A 19,974-nucleotide genomic window follows, 5' to 3' on the forward strand; every position below is an offset into this window, starting at 1 on the left:
ATCAGCGTTTTGATGCTTCGCCATGAAACATCAACTGCTGTATAACTCTCCTCTGCATGCTCCAATCTCCCTCAAACTTTCCATGTGTGATCACAATCCAATCCTGATCACATCTACAGGCCAACAGACACTCTCAGTCGCAGCGCCACCTGATGGAGGGACAGTAAATGCTGTATAACTGGCCTCTACATGATCAAATCAGCCTGAAACTTTTCATGAGTGATCAGAGTCCAACCCTCATCACATCCACTGTGTGAAATACACTCTGAGTTACAGCGCCACCTGGTGGATAGACAGGAAATGCTCTATAACTGCTCTGAACATGCTACAGTCTGGCTGAAATTTTAAATGTATGATTGGACTCTGGTCCAGATGCGATTCAGAGGCCGACATACACTCTCAGTCACAGCGCCACCTGGTGGACGTGCGTGGATTCACGACCAGCGTGGATGCGAGGACCCGTCCATCGCTGCTTGCAGCTTTAATTGTACATGGTATTACACCAACAAGAGTATACCAACAAGTGTTATTGTTTTAACAATTAGCAAAGTTAACACTGTATTTTTTTAATACAAAATAAATGTACGTCACGCTTAATTTAAATCAACGCGGTTGCGTTTGGGTGGGCGGGCTGGCTGCTGTCACGACAGTGCAGGTAGTACAACAAAACTAAAAATGACAAGATTGTACAGTATTTCATGACAATTAAGTGCAGCGAGCAGCGAGCACTCTTCCATTTGAGCTAATCCCCCTGTTTAACTGTTGGCAATATACCACAGTTCCCAGGTGAAAATGCTGGTGTTGAGTATGAACATGTGAACAAGGTAAAACATTTGATTTTCACATGATGGGAGCTCTAAATTCTCCATGTAGCCTCATCACAAAGGCTCATGGCAACATTGATTTTTCTGATCATCCCAAACTAAAACCAGAACTCTTACAAAAATACTTCTAATATTCTTAGACAGATGACAAGGCTATGATGCAGATTTCATTTTAAGCATCTGCATGCATTTAAAGTAGATGTGTACTTCTGTGTTTGCCATCAAACTCTTCAGAATGATTTAAAGGCTTGTGCAAATGTCTTTCAGTTCAACCAAAGTATACCTAACAAATAAACCGACTATATGAACTTGTCAGGTAAGGGGCTTCTTTGATTCAGAGTGAATTATTGTGCATGGTTTATTTATCTTTCGAGTGAGGGGCAGGCAAAACAGGATTTTCCTCTCTCTCTTCCTTTTCTGCAAATGGAATGTGTAAATAGAATTATATCTTGATTGAGAATTGTTTTTTTCTTCTATTTATTTTCTGGAGTTTTGCATTTCCCAGAACAGAGTCAATAAAAATGAAATGAAAATCTTCATTCCAACAGTCAATCTCCCAACAGTTTGGTGATATACTGTACGTCCAAAAGTAAAAACCAAACGTCTCAGTTGTACCGCAAGTTAATAACTAACAGCACTTTTTTTGATCCAGTCATAACCAATGATGATGCATCTTTTTTTTTCTTTCTTTTTTTTCATTGCAGAAAAGTGTCTTAATGGGGAAATAGAAATCAGCTGGAGCTTTCGGGGTTTATGTAGGGACAGCAGCACAACAGAAGCAGAATGGATTTCAAAATGTATTGCTCAGTGGGTTTCACTCTTGACACTTTTGCCCTCAAATGCTTGTATTTTTAGATTGGCTGAATGTTTTGTTTTGTTTTTAATCCGTGCCGTACACTGTGTTGTGGGAACAAAGTATCGTTGTACACAGTCACATTGTGGGAACTGGCCTTTGGGGGAAAAAAAACTAAATAAAAAAAGCAAAAGTCCTCATAACTCATATTGTTCAACTTTAGGATGAAGTCTTGGTTTAAGGTTAAGGTTGGTGTTACCCGAGTGTTAAGGGTTCATAGATGAATGTATGTCAGTGTGTTGTTGTCTGAAGTGATGGAAACCTTACTCACTGTGTGTGGATGTGTGTGTGTCACTCTTCAGGGTTGTTCTGTGTCCCAGTGTGACACAATGCTGGCAGACGCTCCTCTAACTAGCGCTGTGATATGCATGCTTAAGTGTATCTCTGTTTTCCTTCCCTATCTTTGTGTATTCATCGTCTTCGCTGTGAGCGCGTGTGTGTGTCTATGTGTGGGGCTCTTGTGTGACTGTAATAAGTCTTGACTGAATTCTGGCATCCCCCAAAGACCAATCTGTGAAAACTGACCTAATGTAATAAATAATGGAATTAGCCTTTTTAATTGGTATTGTCTGATTTGATGAGCACCATGTGTTTCAATTACCCTGCTCATTTTCCAATTAAGCGCCATGCTTTGTCGCCTATTGAGGCTGTCACAGCACACAATGCTGCTGACAGAAGCCTTGCTGTCAAAGCATCTACAGATGCGAGACTGAGGGACTTTTCTCATAGCAGTTAGATGATTTTTAGTTTTGAGTGTATTCTTGAAGGGATTTTTTTTTTTTTTATGTGGATTGCAGCCAGCATACAGAAAAACATCTTCTACTGGTATCTCAGCTCCTTAATGTCTGTCTGCTCATAAACACAATCAGAGCAAGACCTAAAGTGTCAGTCCAAAAGAATATTTCCTGTTGGTATTATTACAAGTACAGCTTTTGCATTGCACTTCATTTCCAGAGCGTGGGAGGCTAAACATTTTACAGAATCTGAAGTTTGTTCATTCAGGAAATGACCACATTAACACTACCTTTCACTGCGCACCGGTGAATCACTTCAGGCAAAAAAAAGAATTTAGAAAAATCACTGGCAAGCTATCTCTCCTTCTAGACAGCTACATCCCACTGTCCCCACCACTTCCCCTACGCCACTGCTGCCAGATTAAAAAGAACGCCGAGGCCATTACTCATCGTGCCTAATTATTTCTGAGTAAACAATCTTCATGAACAGGAAACCAAGATTCTCCACAGCCAAAGAGTGCTTGAAAAAAATCATGACAGATTTCAGAACTTTAGCTGTGAGTCAGACGGAATACCATTGAGAAACCGAAGTAATGAGACCTGAGAGTCTCCAAAAAGTCATTTTTAATGGTTTCATCTGTGTGATTTTGAGGTCTGACCAAGGCAAGACTGTGCAAAGGATGGCATACTTTAACAGCAAGGGTTCATTATTCCACAAAACATGTAAATAGGAGAGCATTTACTCTGCAACAGACAAAACTGGGTTTACTGTGATTAGCGGATCGCTGGTGTCATACGAGTACAAGCTGACGCTACAGTATCCCCCATGCCGTCTCATGTAGCTATTTTCTTCAAAACTCAGCACGTTCAGCGAGCCTGACATGCAGCGTCATTTATGATTAATGACACGCTGAAAGCAAAATTGGTATACACCTTAAAAAATTGCTGCTGCAATCGGAAGAGGTTGACTTAACCTGACCGTGCGCTCACATCAGCATTGACAGAGAGGCAATCATTCATTTCAGATGAACAGTCTGAGACAAGAAGAAGCAATTGGGAGGCAAGGAAAGGAGAGTTTTGGGAAGAATTCTGCAAAATGTCGAACAGTGCAAGGTGGCGAGAAGGTGTCCTTACGAAGCATGACCAACAAGAACATTTTTCAGAACCCCTATCCAATACTAGACATCATGTCAGAGTCCTGTATTTATCTCTTGAAGGCAAAACTTCTCCCTGACAGAGTGTTCGGTTTGTGGGACATTTTACTGAAATTTCATGTTGCAAAGCTGCTTTTGAAGCCGTCGCCATTATCAAAATGTTCGCTGATTTTAATTATCAGCTATGAAAAGGGCATCAATAAGCAACGCTGCCCTTTACTGGCCTACTTTGGTCATTATGTGTTTTCTCGTCAGCAGTTAAATCATCATGAACTGGGCTTACAAAAGCCACAGGATTGTTCAGATGACGGGAAAGATGAGAGGACAGAGGGGGCACCGTCTCTTTAATTCGTGCCCGTCTTTCCTTATTATACTCTTTATCTGAAGGCTCGTCTCTGTATCAGAGATCTGTATCTCCATTTGGTTCTTTGTGTTTTTTCACCCGTGCCCTCATCTGCGTTTTGAAGCTCTCACTAAAGGTCACCTCTTAAGCATCCACCTTTTAGCATCAGTGGCTTTTCCACTGAAATGCTATCAGCTGTGTTTCAGTTGCTTTGCATGTTGCAGACACATCCATTTCCTCGAGCAAAGTCTGTATCTTTGTGAAAATGTATATCAATGCCACTAAGACCTTCCTAGTGCCATTCCTTTTTTTTAATTTCTTCCATATTCAACAAATGGGTTTGTTTAAACACATGCATTTGTGGCACAGGAAATGCTCTGGGGTCAAGAAACTCTTTTATCTCACTTTAACCATCTGTGCAAAAGTGCAAAGGCGCAAGCTTTTAAAATACATATGAGCATTATGGACCATATGGCTATGGTAATGCAACAAACTTGTAGCATCGGGGACATGGTGGCACATGATGTTTCATTCCGCTGAACTCGCTGTTTCCCTCCCCTGCCTTCCCCACTTGTCATTTCTTAGGCTATCCACTCAGTTGCCTGGCATCACGAGGGCAAGCAGTTCATTTGCAGTCACTCAGACGGAACTCTGACCATATGGAACATCAGAGGCCAGGGCAAGCCCATACAGACAATCACACCGCACGGTAAGGAGGTGAAAGCACACCCATCACACACACACATAGGCTATGTCTGAAATCACTAACCAATTCACTCATTTACGGCTTTGTTTACGATACAACCTCTGCAGTATCCACACAGGAATTCTGGGAGTAAACCAGAGGGGTAAATAAATATATTACGAACAAAAGAGTGCATATACTTGTAAGGACCATGTATATCATGGCAGTCTTAAGTTTTCAGTGACTCCTACAACTCTTGTTTTTCTGCAATGGAATCATTGAAACACGTTTCTTGGCGCACAAGAGTCAGCAGCTGTACTCAATTGTAATCATTCATGAGAGGCTAAGAGGTCATTCCGCTAAGAAAATTTGATGGATACAGCTTTCTACATCGCCAAAACTGGTTCAAGTTGCTCCATGTATACTACCGTTCAAAAGTTTGGGGTCAACCAGACAATTTCGTGTTTTCCATGAAAACTCACACTTTTTTTCATGTACTACCATAACTGCACAAGGGTTTTCTAATCATCAGTTAGTCTTTCAACACCATTAGCTAACACAGTGTAGCATTAGAACACAGGAGTGATGGTTGCTGGAAATGTTCCTCTGTACCCCTATGGAGATATTCCGTTAAAAATCCGCCGTTTCCAGCTAGAATAGTCATTTACCACATTAACAATGTCCAGACTGTATTTCTGATTAATTTAATATCTTCACTGAAAAAAAAAATGCTTTTCTTTCAAAAATAAGGACATTTCTAAGTGACCCTATACTATTGAACAGTAGTATATATTTTTGACCCAGCAGATTTTGTTGTATTTTCAAAAGATCTAGAATAAATATATGAAAGGACCAAAATTTGTGATTGTTTTTTGTGTTTTAATGATTCCATCATAGAAAATTCAGAGTCATAAGAGTCGATGGAAACTGTTTTTTGCAAGTGTATGTAAACTTTTGTTCACAACTGTATATTACACAGGGAGTGATTTCAGGCATAGTCAGGTGCATGATGTTCTCATCGTACAATACTTGAGGTGGTATTCTATTATTTTGGAAATTCTAGGCCAATCAGTTGGAAGCTGACACACAGTCGTGATATACTACTAGCACAAAGTATTTCAGGGACTTTATCTCTGAAGACGTTTCTTAATACAGTGACAGAATCCCAAATAAACTGAATTCGTGAGTCAAAGGGGAATTCTTGGTGTGTTTCCAGTTAATGCAGCCATCTAAGTGCCATGCTAACTTTGCACTCATCTTTGCCTATGTTGCAGTGATTCTGGGAAATAATATTTAATGCAGGACAATTAGCACAAGCTCCTTGCAGCTTTCCAAAGAAAGATTTCTATCTGAATCATTGAAACATTTATTGTCAAGTCTGTTAGAAAGTCAACACAAAGATTTGATTGTATCATCTTGTGAAGAGCTTTACATTCAGTCTGACCAGTCTTGGTCTTTTCTTCCAGTTGATTTTGTCATGGTACAACACCATCTCCATGACAGCAATCTTAATCAAAGCTGCAGACTTCTTAGTTGTAGTTCCAAAGTCCATGGACACGTGGAGATTTTTTCCAATCTGGCATCCACAGATCCTTATCTTTTTGAAAGAACAGCTAGTGCAAGAACACCACTAGTTTCCTGAAATGCGTCATGTTCCTCTTTCTGCCTCACTCATTACCTCACAGACATTTAAAATCAACCTCACACTTGTAAACAAGCTGGTATGGACCGAAAAATACGCTGGTGATTAGGTCAACTGGCCAGTATTCCCAGATGGACCTTTCTAATGCAGTTAAAAGTCTGCTCCAGGCGACCAATTTTTGCGTGGAACTTCGGTCAGATGAGAAAACAAATGTTTTAAATGATTCGTGTGCAAATCGGCTTTCTTTTTGAAAGCTGCAGGGAGCTCATGCTAATTGCCACGCTAAACGGCGTTCACAAGCTGTTGTCCTCGAATCTCTATAATCTCTATAACAGAGATGTTGAGTGCAAACTTAGCGTAGAGCCACAATAGCCACTTTAATGGGAAAATGGGAAAAATTCTCATTTAGCCACAAAGGTAATGATAAGTGATAATCCCCTGCTTGATCTTTTTTCTCCAAACGGTTGCCATTTCACCCCCTGAAACAGAGAGAATAATATCACAATCATTAAAAGAGATCAAATATGAGTGCATTTGGATTGCGAAATGCCCCATAAATAATGCAGCTTATATTGATATTCTGTGATAAACCGACTGCCTGTGGGCAGTGCAGAGACTTCTGAGTCAGTGGATCCAGTGTCGGGGTCAGGACTCCTACTGAGGGTTGTGAGATAAATCTAAATTGTTGTGAGATGTTTACTGGACTAGAAAAGTGAGAAAAAAACATTTCCACAGTTGAGTGTTAACTTTCTACTGCTTATTTTGGTAAAATCTGTAAAAACCGTCATGGAACTGTAACTTGTGCTGAGGAGTTGCAAGTAAATGCTTCATTGTATTGAAGGACTTAAACAAAAATGTGGGGCGCTGAACACGCCTGACACCTTTAAAAATACTTGTGGGCATTAGGTTTGATGTGTGGTGTGCTATATGGAGATATGTGCGTCAGTTTTCTACGATCATTACATCAAAGGAAGCACTGATTCTGCCTCGTCTGGTTTCTTCAAGGTCTTATATTACTGTACAAAACTCCCTAACAGTGCCCTCTGCAACCTCCGTCACTGCAGCCATCCCTCAAGAGTCTCCCTACATGTGGCTCCCTTGCCGTTTCCTCATTTCAGTTAGAGGGATTATTGTCAGTTCAATTATGTCCCGCCTCTGTTTGCTTTACTTTGCATCCGCATACTTTAGTCGCCGGCGCTGTGTTTATTTCCCACAGAAAGCGAGTCTGCTCTTTTGAAGATGCATTTTAATCCATACTCCCCTGCATGCCCTCCTCCCCCTGCTACACACACACGCCTACTCACCTCACAGAGTACTTTGACAATTCACCCAGATGAAGGGCCGAGAAGAAATAGAGTGCGACAGCGGCAACTGGACAGAGAGAGCAAGAAAGAGGAACAAAGAATGGAATTAAATCAAAGAGAGAAGAAGCAAAAATGACAACTTCTAACCAGTTTCTCGAGCTGGTTTTGTGTGCAGAAAGGATTTCGCCACACAGGGTTTTTAATTAGTTGTTTCTCCCACCGCTGCATGCATAATTAGTTTGGTATTTAATGGTCAACTATGCAAATTCCTTTGACAGGTTTAAGTCAGGCTTATAAGTCCTCTTTTAATTGTCTTTTTAGATATCTGTTGTTTAGATATAGTTATTAAAAGTGTTATTTTCATACAGAGCTGTCTTATATAACCCGCAATAGGGGTCATTTATTGGCTCTTCGGTTATAATTTAGAGATTTTCAGCTGCTCACTGTGCATTGTCATTCAAAAATATGCACATGGAAGCATTCATGTGACGGATGCGTACATTTCCTTCACACAAGCGTCCCCCGAGGTTTCGATAGATGGACTCTGTAAATCATCCATGATCCTCACACCTTCTTTGCATGTCCCTGCCCCTGCATTTGTCTTTCTCCTCTCTGATGAATAGGCTGCTGTTATTGTCTGGCCACCGTTCAGCACAGCATTTTAAGTGCTGCTTCTGGGAGGGGGACGGAGGAGAAAAAAAATGAGATGACAGGAAAAAATGAGAAGAAAGGAGGTGAAGGAGTGAACTAGCAAACTAAAGTAACTTCTGTTTGTTCTATTTTAGGAAAACAGCCCAAGGACGGGAAGAAGCCAGAGCCTTGTAAACCCATTCTTAAAGTGGAGTACAAAACAACCAGAAATGGGTATGTTCCCTCTTTCTTTCTCTCTCTTGTACACTTACATGCATGCACACATGTTTTGGCATGTATTTGCTTCATGTATAAATGCATGATGAAAGACGAAGCAAGATTATTTACCTGAGTTCAAAGCTGTTGCTGATGCAGTCTTAGATAAGTAGCTACCCACAAGTCAGTCTTATGTAAGGCTGAACAATATGCAAAAAAATATGGTGCTCACTCTCGACTTGACTGTTATTTATAATGTAAGTATAAAGTCAGAGGTGTGTTAGTGTTGAAGGTAGGAAATATCACTCTTCATCGCATCACTTTTTTTCAACAAAACTTTCATTATTCTTGTTTATTTGTGTGTGTTTACGCATCTGAGTTCAACCCTTGCATAAGTTAAACACACTGCTGGGTGAATGTATTAATGTTAACAATATGGAGAATGAAATTAGATCATTGCTTACTCACCATGAGGAGAGAGACTTCACTCCTCTCTAACATATGTAACAGCTTTCATAGTGAACACAAACAAATAGGTTGTAAATTTTAACCTTTTTGAGGTGTTTCATACCATGTAAGAAAAGCTGAGTCCATCTTTCCAAGAGCAAAAACCTTTCTGGGGTGTAAACCATGTCCACTGTGGGATGCTGCTGCTGACCTTCCTCCAGCCCTCCGCTTCCAGCTCCCCTTTTCCACCAGTCAACTCTGCATCGCCTTCACTATACTGTTATGCTAACTTACATACTGTTTGAATTTTACTGCTAGCTATATATGGAGTATGTTTAATATCAGAGCCGTACATCATAAGAGTAAACTATGAGTCAGTTTTCAATGTTAGCTTACACTTTGTTTGTGTCACATATCCTGTCATACATGTATCCAAATGTGTGTTGTGTTTTCCTTGCTTTCCCACCCCTCCCTCTTCTCCCATCCCTCCCCCTTGCCCTCCTGTGTCCCTCCCAACCCGCTCGGCCAGCAGGCAGATGGGTCCCCCCTATATAGAGCCGGGTTCTGCTCGAGGTTTTTTCCCTGTTAAAAGGGTGTTTTCCTTGCCACTGTCGCCTTTGGGCTTGCTCTGGGGGTCAGGCATATGGGTTCTGTAAAGCGTCTTGAGACAATTTGACTGTAATTGACGCTATATAAATTGAATTGAATTGAATTGAATTGAATTGAATTGAATTGAATTGAATTGAATTGAATTGAATTGAATTGAATTGAATTAAACATCTTCTCTGGTTGTTTTCAGACCTTAACCTTTTCACCCTTTTGGTCACTCTTCCATCTGAGCCTGATAGAAGTTACTCAACTAGCATGAATATTGTTCCCCAACATCAAAGATACATGCACATTAAACAAACAAAAAGATAACAAATGATAACTTCTGAGCTTATGGTTGATCTTAGTTTTACAGTATCAGCTATGACATAATACACACTATAATTACTGCAGCGAAACACATTTAAATCATGTTTTTTTTTTCAGTTCCTTTGTAATCAGATTAACTATTTCTTTCCTGCTAATTTATTCAAAAACCTGATGCAAATCTATGCAGTCACTTAGTCCCCCGCTGGTTACACTAAACATCAAGAATGCTTAATATATTAGAATATACATTAATTAAGTATGTTTAATGTACATTCTTAAGCAAAGCCAAGTATATGAACAGCCTTGTAAGTTAAAAGCCTTTTTCCTCTGTTTGTGTGTGTGTTCCAGGGAACCCTTCATAATCTTGTCTGGTGGTCTGTCCTATGACACGGTGGGCCGGCGGCCATGTCTGACAGTAATGCATGGGAAGAGTACTGCTGTGCTGGAGATGGATTATCCTATAGTAGACTTCCTCACACTATGTGAGACACCATATCCTAATGGTGAGTGTGTGTCTTGGTCTAAATGTTAAACAGAGTGTGTTCGCTTGCTGTTTACTGCACGTCTGAGCATTTTATTTGTATGTTAATTGTCGTCACTTCCTCCTTTTGGACTCTGACACACATATAAATATCTGTATATTTATATACATATATATGCACACACCTTTCTGTTTTTTTAATTATGTGGGATTGCTTGCCCCTGTGTTAGTGCATTTCTGTAATAAATATGAAATTTCCCAAGGGTAAGGATCTCACTTTTCAGTTTCATTATCTGACGCGCTGAATATTACATTTTCATTTCATCCCTTAGCACACAATAGCCTTCCATCTAAATTAAATTATTATCTTATTTCCTGTACTGAGGAGTCAACAGCTAAAACAAGTCCAACTGGAGTTTGATGATATGGGAACGGTATGTGTGTAAGCTCGTATGTAATCTCTGCTGCTGTGCTATCTGGCACACATACAGCTACGGGAAGGATTAGTGAGTTATGTAACAATGGTGGCTTCATTATGTCACTGGCAACCTGATGTCACTCCCCACTGATTTCATCTGGTAATGGACATTACTAGGTCTTTCGGATTACACAATATATGTCGAGCCGATAGTGTGTGCCTGCACACGCTTAAACCATCATTAGTGTGTAGGGGAGCTTGATAATCCTTGATGATGTGACTGCAGACGATGCAGTGGCACTAAATGTAATGTGGACACTGCTGTGATTGAATGGAAGTATCTCAACTCTCTGTAGTTCAGGCACAAGAACTAGCAGACTGGTACTGTTTGCAGACAAGGGCAACGACTTAAAATGCAAGTCATTAACGTATTTATATTGTGTGTCACTGTAGAAAAGCGACCACTCACTTGGTTTGTCCAAGCTTCCAGTCATACCTCATGACCTTCCTGATCAGATAGATGGAGTTTTCTAAGAAATACAATGAAATGTATTATTAATTAAATTACCCTGAAAAGATGTCACAACATTACAAACAGCCCACACATTGTTGTCTAGGTCCCCATTTTCCCACCAAAACAGCTCTGAGCTGTTGAACCATTGACATGAGACCTCTGGGTTGTCTGGGTCTTTCTTTCTGGCACTGAGGATGAACATCAGATCCTTTGGGTCCTGTGAGTTGTTGGGTGAGTCCTCCATGGATCACGCTTGTTCTGCCACACCCTAGTGATCTGGGGATTTGGAGGCCGGGTCGGTGTCTGGGGCTCTTGGTCGTGTTTCTCGAGCCATTCCTGGGCAATTTTCATGGTGCACTGGCACTCTGGTTTAAAGTATTCATTGGCAATTTTCACCACTTGTTAGCCAATTTGGTCACACCCACCTGCAGTTATTGTACTCTAACAAGATCCGGTTTCTATCTGAGATGACAGAAGGAAAGCTATAGCTGCAATTTCAAACGTCACCAGAATGTAAGACCAACAAGTTTGGAATGACCAGTCAAATCTAAAAAAACTGCTTTCAAAAAAGTGGTCACTCTGCTTCAAAATAAGGTTTTAAAAGCACTGTATTTCTACTGCACATGGACACGACACTGTACTTGCCTCTGTGCAGAAACATGATTGACTAAATGTTTCCCGAATACGTTGTTGAAAACCAGGTTGGCCTTTTATGTGGAGGGGCAGGACATGTGTCATACAAGCTCCATCTTTGGCATTGCAAAAATATCCTATAGATTTGTATTCAGGATCATTTTAGTGCTGAATATGCGTTGTCTAGCACATGAGAGCGATGTTAGCCTGCAATGTTTAGGTGTTAGCCTGCGTGTCAGAGTAGCATCCACATGAATGTACTGTAATGAGATGATCAGTGTTGGCACCTTTTAGGTTTGCGGTTGATTGCAGTATTGTATTTTCAACCTGAATGGTGCTATTTACATTACATTTACAACTCAAACTAATTTCCTGTCTTTGGTATCAAGATGGTTTTGACCCAGTTAACTGGTTTGCAGTTAGCTTGTATCTCTCAGAAAGTCAGCAGTGAAAGTCGCCATAATTACAATTGCTAGATAAGATAATCCTTTATTGCTCCCCACGTCAGGGGAAGTTCCCAAATCAAGTTCCCCTTGCTTTCCCCCTCTTATGTGCATGAGCACAAGCTTGAACATGCACAGGACACTCTGGCAAAGTGATCAACCTGAGCTACTATGTTTGCTTCCTGTATACAGAACCAGGGCTGTGTACCAACACCTGATTCTTTTTACAGTAGAATCACTGACTTCACCTTAACATAGTACAATAAAACGTGATGTTATTTACAAGTCAAGCATCCAAGACAAATGAAGAAGTGCCAACTGTCTATACATAATGCAAAGGCTGGTGCTTTACGACTGCAGCGGGTCAGACAACGCTTGAGGGCAACAAGCAATTTGTGGTTAGAAAGGCAGTTTTGTATTTCCTTTCTTTCCCTATGAATTTCGTCAAGGTCCCCTTCAGTGAGGCTTTTAACTCCCAGCTGCTCTGGTGGTTAAGTGGCTGCCAGATTCGGGTAACTCTCTACTGGACATGTGATCACTGTAAATCCTTTAAAGTTAAACAACATTTGCATACATTCTCTACAGAAATGAGCCGGATTCTAAGCATGCATTGGCTCCATTGTGGTGCCTCTGCAGATTACAACAGTTCTAAGTTTTATATATATATATATATATATATATATATATATATATATATATATATATGTCATGAATTCATTCAGTACAGCAGTTAAAATCTATTATGAGGGACTCATCTGAAGATGGCATATGAAATTCTACTCTCAGATCAGACTGATACAAATATTCAACCAGAGCAATATCCCCCCGCAGTTATAAATCACATAGATTAATAAAATTTGAGCGTTAAGCTTTCCTGCCCTCACATCCTGAGGGCATAGATATGATTTGCCGTACAAAGTGTGAGGAATTCCTCCCATGTGGGTTGCAGATTTCAAGGAGCTCTTTCTCAAGGAATTACAAGACTGATAAAAAAAATAGTGCTGTGATAAATGGCTCGCCTCTGTGTGTTTCGTTTTTGCAGATTTTCAGGAACCTTACGCTGTGGTGGTCCTTCTAGAAAAGGATTTAGTGGTGATCGACCTTGCACAAAATGGGTGAGTCCAACTATCTATTAAATATCACTTCATTATCTTGGCTCCTTTTGTTTCTTTAATGTGGGCCACAGTTGACCCACTGGTCCTTGTTATCTCAGTTATTCTTTGCCTTCTTTTTTATATCATGAGGCAGCCTACTTATATAATTTGTATTCCTTGGCCAATGTCCAGAATTTATTGAATGCCGACTTAAGCAGGCATGCAGTCCTGAACGGGACTAATGGACTGATGCTGGCAGACAGACTAATGTCATTAAGAGTGACTTTGTCTGTGCTCTCTTTTGTGCAGTTACCCCATATTCGAGAACCCCTATCCTCTGACTATCCATGAGTCCCCTGTGACCTGCTGTGAGTACTTTGCCGACTGCCCTGTGGACCTCATACCTGCACTTTACTCTGTTGGCTCGCGGCAGAAGCGACAGGGCTACAGCAAAAAGGTACCGCACAGGAACGCTTTATGTTCTGACATTGTATACGAATGTCGGTGTTGCTGTTCGTTCTCTAAAACAGAAAATTTTTCACTATAACATATCACTGGTAGAGATCAGGCTGTGGATGGAGATGCACTAAATCACAAAGCAAATGCTGCTTTGTCGGTTTACAATTTTGCAGGGAAAAGGGAGAAATTATTTCAAGATGAAGTGGAGATATTCATTTGTTCTCAGTAGATTGGAAGCAGTGCGTCCACAAGACATTCTTTTTGAGTTGAGGTTCTATGAAACTTGAAGAAGCAGAAATAGTTTTATTTGTTTATGATGTGTTTAAGCCGCACAGTGGGTGGTGGTTAGCACTGTTGCCTTTCATCTATTCCTAGGCCTGGGATCTTTCTGCATGGAGTTTGCATGTTCTCCCTGTACATGTGTAGGTTTTCTCCAGGTACTCCAGCTTCCTCCCACAGTCCAAAAACATGCTGAGGTTAACTGGTGACTAAATTGTTCTTAGGTGTGAATTTCAGCGTGCTTGCTGTGCTATATGCAGTCCTGTGATAGACTGGTGGCCTGTCCAGGGTGTCCCCCCTTCATCCTAAGTCAGCTGGGATAGACTCCAGATAGACTGCAGCCTCTGCAGGTTTAACTGACCTGCCGTGCACAGACTAAAAGTCTAGTTAATATGAAACTGCAGCAATTTTTTTTTAAAGTGGACTATTTGAACAACATCATTAGATTTGGAAATATTTGAAAAACCAAACACAGCAGCCTCAGTTGTGTTTAGTGCTGACCAAGAAGTGTTAGAGTGGGTCAAACTCTGTTAAATTCAGATGTACAGCCCAGTAACAATGCAGACTAAACATCAATATGCTGACATTGTTATGATGCATTTACATTAAAGCACCTCTGTGCCTAAGTACAGCAAACTTACCAATACAGGTTCTGTAATAATTCTTAGAATTAACATCATATATATGGAAATTTGATTTATTATTACTTGCCAAGGAATGTGGCAGAGTTATGTGACAATCGGCATACGTTGCATGTCCGTCTGTTAATCTGTCTGTGCACAACATTACTTAAAAATAGACGTAACGGATTTGGATGAAATTTTCAGGGAAGTTCAGAAATGTCACAAGGACCAACTGATTCGATTTTGACAGTGATGCAGCTTATAGTCTGGATCCACGGGCTTGTTTCTCCATCATTGTGAGATAGTGGCACCGTGTCACTGTAACTATGACAAGTGAACTCTTCGTCAGCTGCCTGCTGACTTATCTATCAGAAACTAGACAGCGACTGAGTAGCCTTGGCGGAGTACTGCACTCTATGAGTGATTTTCTTCTTTATTTATTTGCTAGAGTAATTTTTTCACAATTCAGAATTTTAATTTAAAAAAAAACTTTGTTATTTTACAGTGTCACCAATCTTCTCAGCTATTTCTTGGAAACTTTCCAGGAAATTCTGAAACTGTAATATAAGTAGTGCTGTGATGCAACAAAAAAATCACCAACCTTTTTTTTCTCATCACTGAAAGCAGACTCAACTTTGGAAATAAAATTAGTTACAACGGCTTATGAACTTGCCTACCTACCGTCACAGATTCAGGTTGTGTAACAGCGTAATGCTAACCTGAGGGTGCGATTTGCCCTCACGTTGTTCTGGATAGCGGCACCATAAAAGAGCTAAATGCCGAAATTACAAATTTAAATGTTCTACGCTGCACCCTCTAACCATCATGCCATGCACCAAGAACAACAAGGTTACTGGATAAAGGACATGTTAACACACCACTCCACATACTACTGCTACAACTGCATTCAGCAAGAGTAAATTCATCTCATGCTAAAGTATATTTCTCAATATTTCCATGCAGCTAAACGGACCATATAACACTGTCATATTACCTAATGATCCTCCTCTATATCTGTGCATCTCCTCTCTGCTCTCATTCTTATCCCCTGTATCCTCTAAGACATACCCCCTGCTCTTTCAGCCATTATTTATGTTTATGTTCTTCTCCCCGTCGCGTCGCTCGAGCTTTCTTATCAGAAATGTCAGCATGCACTGACCCAAGCTGCTTCTTCTTTTGTATATATTTTTTTTTTGGTTCAGTAAAAGCCTGACTGAGCTGTAGGAGGGCATTCTCACATAAAGATCACAATGAGTCATCCCGGTGACCTTTGTATTTGTCAACGTGTTCAAAGCCAAACCCCCACGAACCCACACACACATGGAGACACACACTAAGGTGCATAATGCATAATTGCAAGGAGACACAGTGAGAGACGTACACAAAAAGGGTTCCTGGCTGTGCTCCTGCACTCACACGTGTGCAGGTTTATCATGTCATCTGTTTCCAGAATCAATGTGTTTACTGACACCCTGTTTATTGACGTAGCTGCTCCTGTACTGTCTCATCCGCTAATGTAATGTGTGTGTGTTTCTCTCAAGGAATGGCCCATTAGTGGTGGAAACTGGGGTCAAGGCACACAAAGCTACCCCGAGATCATCATCACTGGGTAAGACAATACTGATTTCATTATCATTATTATCCCACCACAATTACATTCACCTCCCTCTGCACTGCTAGGTCAGCGCAGCCAAGGAGCTTCATTTTTTTCCGTACTGTAGGCCTTTATTTATTCCAATCATGCGCACTTTGCTCCGTTTTAATGTTTATTATCCAGCGCTAAGCTGTCGACACGGGGAGAAGGGGTGTTTTTAACAGAACACACGCACTGAAGAAATGACATTGAGTTATGGGTTTGGCAGCGGGAGGCTCTCGCGCCCTCTCCTTCCTCCCTTTCTCCTCGCCGCTACGTGCCGGATTACTATTCTGTCCAGGTTTTCTGTCTCTCCGAGCACCACAGCCTGCAAAATATTTTCTCTCCCAATCCACTCAGCTGAATTGGCAACAACACAAAGAGAAATGGGGGGGGGGTCAACAAAAACGATAACAGAAATACATGACCTTTTTTGCGAAGCAAGTGGAAAAGAGTTAATTATCAGTAAGTCAGTGTTGTTTTACTAAAAAAAAAACAAGAATTGCAGAAAATGTGTGCATATTTCACCTGTATGTTATAGAAATGTGTGCAGCAATGTTTTTTCCTCTACATACTTTCCCCACAATATCAGGAACCCATTTTTGTTTAAAATAAAACTTTATGCCATCGTATTAAAACTTCCTAATTTTATTTTGAAAGGCAGATAAAGGCTAAAATGGAGCATTGACATGGAAATCAAAATATTTCTGGCCATATAGTGTACTAACTTGTTACCTCTTGGTCAAACAACCTTAGAAATCATGCCAGAAGTCAGAATTTACATCTTTTAAAGATTATCGTCAGACTTTACATATTTCTAAAGCGCATATCAGTGGTTGGGTAAAGGATTATTTAGGCAATGAGTTTAGCATTTTAGCTTTTAAAAAATATATTTTATGCAGTGATTTAAATCAGATTTGGATGTAAATACTGAACAACAGCAAAGTTATGTCACTTTACTCTCTCTTGCGCTTCCAGGCATGCTGATGGGACTGTAAAGTTCTGGGATGCCTCTGCAAGTAAGTTATGGTCACAAATTACAAGTATCATTTCTTGTATTTCAAACAATAGAAGACAAAGGACACAATGAGCTTTGATTAAACTTTGAGACAAAAAGAGAAAATTAAGGACAACTGGACTTTTTTGAAGCTGCTTCGGAGCACTACCATTCACAGACAAAAATCTTTTGTTTGGATTTCATCTTGTGGTAATCAGTTTAATCATGTTCAGAGAGCTGCTTTGTCTCATTCAGCATCGAGTTCTATGTGGCCCAGAAAGCAGCTGATACTTTCTTCTCTCCCTGTTTTATTTATTTTTTCCTAGTAATGCTCCAGGTGCTCTATAAGCTCAAAACAGCCAAGGTATTTGACAGAAATCGGTCTAAAGAGGACAAGGGCAGCACTGAGGCGTCGGACGACGACCCCTTTGCCATTCAGATAATGGCCTGGTGCCCTGAGAGCCGGATGCTCTGTGTGGCCGGCGTGTCAGCCAACGTTATCCTCTACCGCTTCAGCAAACTGGAAGTAACTACTGAGGTGGTACAGGTGGGTAGTAGTTTGATTTTTGCACTTTTATTTCCATATTTCTTTCAAAATTCGGATTTTTTTTTCTGATCTTCTCTTTTACTGTAAGTCTCACGCAGTTATGCAAACGAAGAACACGATGCAACTCTGAAGTCCTCCATCACCGAATATTTTGCTTTTGAATTGCTTTCACTGCTCACTTTTCCTCTCTTGCTTTAAGATGCTGAGACATACCCACCACACACACACACACACACACACACACACACACACACACATGCACTCAAAAGATCTGCCTAGTCAAAGGCAGTATGGTTGCCATGCCAACAGACTGAGCAGTGAACAAGCAAAGCCAGACCATCATTATAATCTGCCTCAATAGCGACGTAAGTGCTAATGGCGGCGTAAAAGGAGTCAGCGTTTAATAAAATAAAGAGAAATGTCGTTTAATCCCTGCGTGTGTGCTCGCAGTTCTCATATTGAAATGCAACTGCACTTACAATATCAGTGTTAAATCGGTTACCGGTATAAAGCTGCTTGTAATTCTGGCAACATTTTACTTGCTAAGCAGTCGTTGCGGTGGTGTTTTTTGCACCAGACTTTGCAGAGATCACTTGTCAATCATAGCACGTGGGCAGCACTGTGATGTCTTCTAGCTGATGCCCTTTTTGTGTTCAGCACCGGTTGTCCTAAACATCTAAATCTTTTGTTGTTCTGACCAAACAGCAAAGAAGTGCCAGCTTCAAGTGCCTTGCTAAGGAGCACTGTAGCAGCAGGTTAAAGAGAGGGATTGAGTGTTTCAGTGCCAACGAGCACCGGTGCATTTGTCAGAGCAAATTCCAGGCCCTTTTTTTCCCTTCACTCCAAGCGCTGCGATGTAGATCTGTAATTAGGAGAGCAGTCTCCCCTCTGCACAAGGTCGAACACCTCTCTGTAACCTTGCAGAAAATGAAGGTAGACAAGGACGGAGACGGGTGGGAGGGAGAATCGGAAGAAGGCCGTTGATCACTCTTCACTCCTACATGCCAGTGGGGCTAATGAGACTGACAGAATGCAAAAGAGAGGAGCTTATGAGCATTGTGCATGTGTGCGTGTGAGTTTTGTGTGTATGTGTGTGTGCGAAGGCGGCGGTTGCAAAGGGGTAGCCTGAAGGAGGACTTAAAAGGAACGGAATATTTCAGCTTTGGAGGACCTCTTTGACTCTCAGCCTGCCCACACACACATGCACTCGCACGTCAAGCAAATCCTGATCATCAAAGTGACTCCGCGAACGCATGTCAGTCACTGTCATGTGACTCTTCACCGAGGAACTGTTGTTTACAAGAATTTTTGATGCCTCTATCATGCGTTCTGTGATCTCCTCATGTGTAAACTCGCTGATGCCTCCCCCCCTTCACTGTGTTCGTTTTCTCATGCAGCTACTAGAGGTGCGAATGCAGTACGAGCTGAACGACATAGAGTCTCCAGATGGCGGGGGCGAACAGACGTCGGCGCTCCCCACCCCTGGCGCCTCCCCTCAGACGAGCGGCCCACCTTCGCACCCTTCCACCAGCAGCAACAACTCTGACGGAGGCAACATTCCCTGCCTCAAGTACGACACACAGAAGCACTTATGTAAACTCTCACACACACTCACACGCACAAGAGTCTTGCCTTTTTGCCTCAAGCGCACTTGCACAGACTTAGTCACCGCCTGAAGCATTCTCAGCCTCAGCCGCCCCATCATTCCCTTGCAGCCACTCATGCCAGACCCTCAGCAGACAAACTGATTCAGGACTGCAGCTGCACCACTTGTCATTCTCTTTATGAAACCTTTTTTTTTTCCTTTTTTTATGTCTCTCCCTTTCATTTTTTTCTTTTTGTTGGTCCCGTCTGTCTCTATTCTCCTTCAATGTACTTCTCCTCCACAGAGTGCGCAGTGCTCCACTGAAGCAGTCTCCAGGTTACCAGGTAGATTTGGTGGTCCAGTTAGTGTGGGTGAGCGGAGAGCCTCCTCAGCCCATCACAAGTCTGGCGCTTAATTCCTCCTACGGCCTGTAAGTACCAGACCTCAGCACAGTAAAGCTGGAAATTATTTTCTTTATGTCAAGCAGTTTTATCTTAAGTTAGAAAGTAATATAACTA

The 19,974-nt window shown here is 41.2% G+C and overlaps 1 protein-coding gene across 3 annotated transcripts in view; it reads left to right on the forward strand.

The window, feature by feature from the left end:
- Positions 1-19,974, forward strand: part of stxbp5a (syntaxin binding protein 5a (tomosyn)) — a 129,094-nt gene that overhangs the window by 90,454 nt on the left and 18,666 nt on the right. For all 3 annotated transcript variants that reach the window (XM_051960867.1, XM_022211998.2, XM_051960868.1), the window contains 10 exons: positions 4,494-4,617; positions 8,325-8,403; positions 10,099-10,253; positions 13,282-13,354; positions 13,643-13,790; positions 16,236-16,303; positions 17,306-17,346; positions 17,651-17,871; positions 19,269-19,441; positions 19,761-19,886. In XM_051960867.1, the coding sequence (XP_051816827.1) occupies positions 4,494-4,617; positions 8,325-8,403; positions 10,099-10,253; positions 13,282-13,354; positions 13,643-13,790; positions 16,236-16,303; positions 17,306-17,346; positions 17,651-17,871; positions 19,269-19,441; positions 19,761-19,886 (1,208 nt within the window). The remainder of the gene's footprint in view (positions 1-4,493; positions 4,618-8,324; positions 8,404-10,098; positions 10,254-13,281; positions 13,355-13,642; positions 13,791-16,235; positions 16,304-17,305; positions 17,347-17,650; positions 17,872-19,268; positions 19,442-19,760; positions 19,887-19,974) is intronic.

This window comes from Acanthochromis polyacanthus, chromosome 16, assembly GCF_021347895.1.
Source record: "Acanthochromis polyacanthus isolate Apoly-LR-REF ecotype Palm Island chromosome 16, KAUST_Apoly_ChrSc, whole genome shotgun sequence".
Taxonomy (NCBI): Eukaryota; Metazoa; Chordata; class Actinopteri; family Pomacentridae; genus Acanthochromis; species Acanthochromis polyacanthus.